The sequence below is a fragment of the Corticium candelabrum genome, chromosome 19, assembly GCF_963422355.1.
Source record: "Corticium candelabrum chromosome 19, ooCorCand1.1, whole genome shotgun sequence".
NCBI lineage: Eukaryota > Metazoa > Porifera > Homoscleromorpha > Homosclerophorida > Plakinidae > Corticium > Corticium candelabrum.
Genome location: NC_085103.1, coordinates 1,314,565 through 1,321,230, shown reverse-complemented (window position 1 = coordinate 1,321,230; position 6,666 = coordinate 1,314,565). Strand labels below are relative to the sequence as shown.

Genomic DNA, 6,666 nt, shown 5'->3' with positions numbered 1-6,666 from the left:
ATTCACATGACAATGAAGGAAATTGTGAGTATACACTCTTGCGAGATTGTGAGAAAGACGAATTCTCCGTACACTATCTCAACAGAAATAGATATCAAACAAAGTTATCTCAAGAACAGGCACTATTAGCCATTCGTGTATCAGGAGGGGCCATTACCAAAGTGTGGAGAAATTCTACAGTCCAAGTGAACGGTCGTACTCCCTATTCCTTTCCTTACAAGATCGATGGAGGACTCGTGACAAAATCTGGTCCCGTCGTCAAAGTAATCATCGCAAGTTCTGACGTACAAGTCATTTGGGATGGACTCTCGGCGACGGTCAATGTAACCGTACCATTCAATTACTACAACCGAACGCGAGGATTGTGCAGCAGTTTGAACGAGAACTATTTATTTTGTAGTACCCGCACTGTGAAGAAGGAAGACAGATTGTTGTTGTCTTCTCAAGATACCTGCAGTCCCCCATCAAACTGCTCAAGCAATTCATTGAAGTCGGCTTTGGACTACTGCAACGTCCTAACTCAAGACGGTCAACGATACGGTGCTTGTCATTCCGTCCTCGATCCAACTGAATACTACAACTTGTGTATCAAACAGATTTGCGATTGCAACGGCAATAAAAGTTGTGGTTGTTCTGCTATCAAGGCCTACGAATCCCAATGCAGAAATGTTGCAGGAAACGATGTTCGTGTTGGTACAATTGTGGATGAATGTGGAGAATGCTACGGCGACGGCAAAAGTTGCAAATACGCTAATTGTACGATATTTAGCACACCAATGGGGTCGATCACCAGAGCAAATCAGGAATATATAACATTCGATTGTCTCGTTCATCGATTCCAAGGATCGTGTGAATACGTCTTGGCACGTGACTGTACAGGAGGTCTCTTTGACATTCACATCGAAAATACCTCTCCTTTCCCGAATGCCATTGGCTCTGCGTGGACAAAAGCCGTCGCCATTCGTGCAGCTGGACTCGGAGTGATTAAAATATTTGTCTCTCTTCACAAGCCAATAGTGTATTTGAACGACGAACGTCTGTCTTGGCCATCAACAACATCAGCAATCGATGGTTCACAAATTCTCCTCTTTTCTGAAGTATTCGAAGACAGAGTAGAAATTCATTTGGCACGAACAAAAGTCAAAGTATTTGTGCTAAATCGACATCAAGTAGTTGTGTCTGTTCCACCAAACTTTAGAAACAGAATGTGTGGACTGTGTGGCAACGACAACGGAAACTCGATAGACGATCTTACTTTGCCAAATGGAAAATTTCTAATAGTGAGCAAAGTCAAAGGCTCTACGTCTGCTCGTTCCGTTTCTAACTACCACATATTCGGTAAAAGCTGGGCTGCACCGAATCAAAGGAGACTCACCCTAGGCCCTACTATCTCATGTCGTGACCCTCAGGACGTCCCATTCTGTGATCAAAATCCGGAGAACAAAAGACAAGTGGAAGAATTTTGTGACATTATTCTAGACCCGAAGGGACCGTTTGCAAACTGTCATGCTCATACCAGACCACACAACGCGTACACACAATGCGTCCTGGATGGCTGTTTGCATAAGGGAAACCGAGCATCTATTTGCCCATCCATTAGATCGTACCAAACTCGGTGTCAGAAATGTAACAAGCAATTATCTTTGATCGTGCCGGAATGCATTGAAGGTATCAACACAATATTTAAATTAAAACATACGATTGACTAAAATTATTTCTGTCAACAGATCCATGTAACGAGCTCAAACCCTGCTTCCAGGATGTCAAGTGCTCGAACGATTTTACTGTCTTTCCACCATACAGATGTGACAAGTGTCCAACGGGTTACGTCGAAAACGGTAAAGAATGTCGTGACATCAACGAGGTATTTTGAAGTGAGCGACTACAATCGACTGTAGCGAAGTGAACTTGCAATACTGTAGTAGGTTTAGAGGTAGATATAGAACGGCGTGTACGACGAAGTTTTACTATGAAGAGACGTTTCATTGATTCTAAGATATTTTATGCTGACGTTTAATTTTCATTCTCAAGCAATCACGTTTCATGTTAGCGGTACAATAGATCACAATGTTTTTCTAACAATACATTCTTTGCTTACATGTATCTGTGTACGCAATTTACAACGCAAAGTCTCCATCCTATAGTTGGATTAATAGTCGACCGTCTACTTTGAAATAGATTTTGTGACGATTTTCTAGGATCTTTTAAATATCATTAGGCGACCAATCTGCTATGTATAACCACTATTTGTCACTATAAATTTTGAATCTGATACTACAGTTCTTGCTTAATTAATTGGGCAACTCAGTAATAATAGGTGGAATGATATGTCAGTATATGAGCGTCATGTAGATGCAACGGTCGCTATAATCATATGCCAACGTCGAAAGAGACTGTCAAAATAGCTGTACGGTTAGAGTTTTATCCACAATTGTGTTGTGTCCGCCCAATCCGGGAGTTAGTGAGGGTTTGCCGTTTCCACGGTGATAGAACCTACGCTTAGTTTTATGGTTCCCCACCAAGAAAAAAGTAGTTAATATGTCTAACATAGTTATCAAATTGAAAACAAGGTATTTGAAAGCTGCACTGTGTTGTTGAAATATATCATGCACATAGAGAATACTGCAGCAACTTAAGATTACATGACTTTTGTGAACACGTTTGGTAGCTCCACACATAGGTAATATATTTAATTAGATCTCGGACGCAGAAGGATTTGTTACCTTGCAACACAAGACAATTGCTTGTTCAAAGTTGCTACAATTAAGCTACAAGCAAACCATATCATTAGCCACTGATCGATTGCTGCAGTTGTTCATATCATGTCTATAGTGGCTCCCAAGTTGACGGTCTAACAGCAACGTTCCGGAGGCATACCCAGGTCATTGAGCGACAGCTGGAGTCGTGCGACTGTGATCATGATAGCCTAGCCACTATAGATGGATCTATAAGCAAAGTATACCTAAGATACTAGAGAACATATTTTATTGAGTATAATTAGATAAGTATTTTGTATAAATAGAACTTAGATAAGATGTTTCTTTGCAGAATTCCGTACTTTAACTTCGTTTCAGAATTAAGTCACGTCTGGCTTTGGAAAGTGGCTTAGGATACCTAACATTCTATAATGTACCGGATGCCCTATTGTTGTGGCTCATTACCGCTGTTCCAATAAGTTAAGTAATTGCCAATAAACTGCGCAGTACAAAGCTGACGCTGCTGTAGAAAGCGGTAGGTAGAGTCTAAGTGGCTGTACGAAGCATGCAGATTACATTCTCAAGCTGTTTGCAGTTACTATTTAGGACAACATACCAATCTAATTACAGTAGATAAGCAATTACAACGGTACATGATTGACTAAGACTCCACTTTCTATCTCATTCTTTACTGGAAGCATCACATAACTCGACCTACTCCTACGTAGCCTCGAAAACCAGGCTCTTCCGCGCAGTCACTGAGCTAAAACGCACATGAATCACACTTCTCCTCCCCACGTGAGTCACGTGCGTTTAGCTGCGCGGAAGAGCCGGTCTTGCGAGGCTACATCTTAAAAATGAGTAATTGAATAGAGCAAACATAGACTTTCCAATGACACCCGTATAAGCTCAGTCCGCTCTAGGGTTACGCGTCAGCAGCCCACTTTCGGTCGTGACTGCACAGGTGACTTTAATTCTGAAACGGACTTTATCAATTTCGTCATAGATCACTGTTAACTAATGATACCGGCTACAGTGATACTAAGTCTAATCTTGAAAGAGTTGATTTGTTCTATGCTTGCTTTTCCAATTGTAGAAGGCTGTCAGAAATGATTATTGCTGATTCTCATCAGCGTAGCATATGCGTGACAACCTTTGGTATTTTCTAATATAGCACGTACACGTAGGTAATGAAAGAAAATACTGTGGATTTCATGTGTAAACATAAATATGAATATTTAAGTATTTATGACTTATTTTAATATTTTGCTTTATGTATATAGCAATATGTAGATTTATTAAAAGAAAAGACAGTGAGTGCCAAATACAGGATGAGATACGTTGCATCAGACGGAGTAGCTGCAGACACACAGATTGAAAAGAAAACGCTGCCTCAAACCCAATCATAGAGGCCATTAGTTACGCAAAAACAATGAGCAATGACAACACCAGGTGCTTTGGCAAGTACATCCCAATCAATTTGGATCCCTAGAAGCACGTCATCTGAGCAACAATGGGGACCGTGTGTTTGCTGCATGGTGGAATCGCGAATTATTCTCAAGCTGACGAAGAGAGGAACTACCACATCTTGTGTGGTGTGGTGTTGTGTGGTGTATGTGTGTCTGTGTGTGTGTGTGTGTGTGTGTGTGTGTGTGTGTGTGTGTGTGTGTGTGTGTGTGTGTGTGTGTGTGTGTGTGTGTGTGTGTGTGTGTGTGTGTGTGTGTGTGTGTGTGTGTGTGTGTGTGTGTGTGTGTGTGTGTGTGTGTGCTGCTATATAGTGATCCCAATCAGTGCGTCACCAGTGCAAACATGCAGACGTATTTGCTGCAGAAATCGCAAGTCGTTTTTCAGGCTGTTGAAGAGAGGAACTACCACATCTTTTATCAGCTGTGTGTCAGCAGGAAGCAGAGTCAGTTTCAAACACTAGACGAAGTTGGCTAAAGCTGCTGATTTTGTCTAGACGAGTCAGGGTGTAATGATCGCTTCGAGCTGGATAGTGTAGATGATTCAGTAACTGAATCATTGCTGAATCATCTACTTTATCTATGTTTGATCTCACCAGCATGCAATACTCACATATTGCAGAATTGTTCTTGTGGTTATGAATACGTATTCTTACCTCGTTATGAGCTGATGATGGTATTGATGCGCATCAAGGCCACCAGATGGGATAGCTATATCCACATATCTTTGCTGTGGCTAAAAGCAAGGAAGATGGCCAGATGAAGTAAATCAGTCGTCTAAGTGAAAGTCTGGTGCAGAAAAGACAGAAAGTGCCAAATACACCATGAGATACGTTGCAGCAGTATGTAAAGCAGCTGCAAACACACAACTGATTGAGAAGTGTTGCCTCAAACCCAATCACGGTCGGAAGTCATCAGTAACGCAAAAACAATACGAAATGACAACATAAGTCGTTTTGGAAAGTACATCCAGATCGATTTTGATCGCAAATAGCACAAAATCAGTGCAAACATGCATGCAGAAGTATTTGCTGGACAAATCGCGAGTCATTTTTCAAGCTGATGGGACAGGTAGATAACACTGTGCACATCTTATAGTTATCAGCTTGTGAGCCAACATGAAGCAGAGTCAGTTGCATGGGCTGAACTTACCTCGAGCTATTGATTTTGTCTACATGAGTCAGGGTCATTGCTTCGAGCTAGCTAGACGGAGTAGATGATTTAGTTCAGTTTGAAAGAACAAGTGCAGCACTGCAGTCACTTGTGAATGTGACATCAGGTCAACAAAGAGCAATATTTTTAACAATAGAGTGCCGGCAGCTATTTGCACATGGGAAACCAAATGTCACATTCAGCAAGCCGGTTACTGATTCTGCTTCATGTAGTACGTAGTCGTTACTACTCAGTACTCTAGGGAAGTCTGTAAATGAACGAACTTCAACGCATCTAGATACATCGCTAGAGTCAACTCCACAGACTGACTCAACGTTCAGCTTCTCTCATCAGTGTATTTCTATACTACCCGTAAAATACGTCCTACTCATGATCAGTCATTAGGTTATATGAACTGAAATGAATCGCGCTGGTGTAGCTCCTCCTACTGACAGTACCCGTATACAAAACCTGTTAAGAAAGTATGCAGATATAGGTCCACGTGTTGTAACACCAGACATGTTTGCACACGCGTTGTAAATTTATTGTAAGAATATGTACATAGACACAATATCCCCTACAACGCTTAAGATATGTAACTGTCCAAGGCAATCCTGTAGCTGCTCTATCAGCACGAGACAACGACAACAACTAAAGGTCCAAACATGGATGAATAGCTAGAGCAATCGAACCAGAACTCCAAATGCAGTACAAGAAGTCACCGTTTCCTACCGTCCGTATCATCGTCTTGGTGGCAGTCACTACAGCAGAGGCAACAAAAGTTATTCGTAGCTAAATAAAGCGACTGAAAAAGAAGCAAACACTTATCTTGAGCAGCTGAACTCAGAAGCTAAAAAAGAATGTCGTGGCAACAACAGAAATGTCAGAGAAATAATATTTCCTGCTATTTGAGACACAGAGATTCTCTCAAACGCAAGGAAATTGCTTCTCTTTTTTGCTGTCGGGTCACGTGACACCACCAGCGCTGCGAAATGGTGACTGACTGAGATAGGTTGAATGACGGGGAGGTTCCCCTAGCAACGAGCGTGTGAAGCTCTCACTGCACGGCTGAAGCTTTCCAACCCACCTAGAACAGCCGAAACGCCACAAGACAACGTCTCAGGCCGCTGGCAGTAGCGAAAACGCATGACCGTACAACACGCCGCTCCCGCACGCTTTTTCGACACAAACTCAACGCGCAACTGTCCACCGGGTCGTCGAAAATGCGCGCCAAAAAAAGAAACCGCATGGCAGACAGCTCCAACTCGCAGAAACACGACTGCAAAAAACCTTAGGGTTAGGTGAAGGGAAGGAGAGCGCGCTGTGAACTGAGCATGCGCGACAATGAAATTCAG

The 6,666-nt window shown here is 42.2% G+C and overlaps 1 protein-coding gene across 1 annotated transcript in view; it reads left to right on the top strand.

The window, feature by feature from the left end:
* LOC134195252 (mucin-5B-like) overlaps positions 1-1,278 on the top strand; it is a 3,574-nt gene extending 2,296 nt beyond the window's left edge. Inside the window, exons 1-2 of the mRNA XM_062664258.1 lie at positions 1-1,169; positions 1,246-1,278. The exon at positions 1-1,169 is cut by the window's left edge and continues 2,296 nt beyond it. Coding sequence (XP_062520242.1) covers positions 1-1,169; positions 1,246-1,278 — 1,202 coding nt within the window. The remainder of the gene's footprint in view (positions 1,170-1,245) is intronic.
* Positions 1,279-6,666: the final 5,388 nt, after the last annotated feature.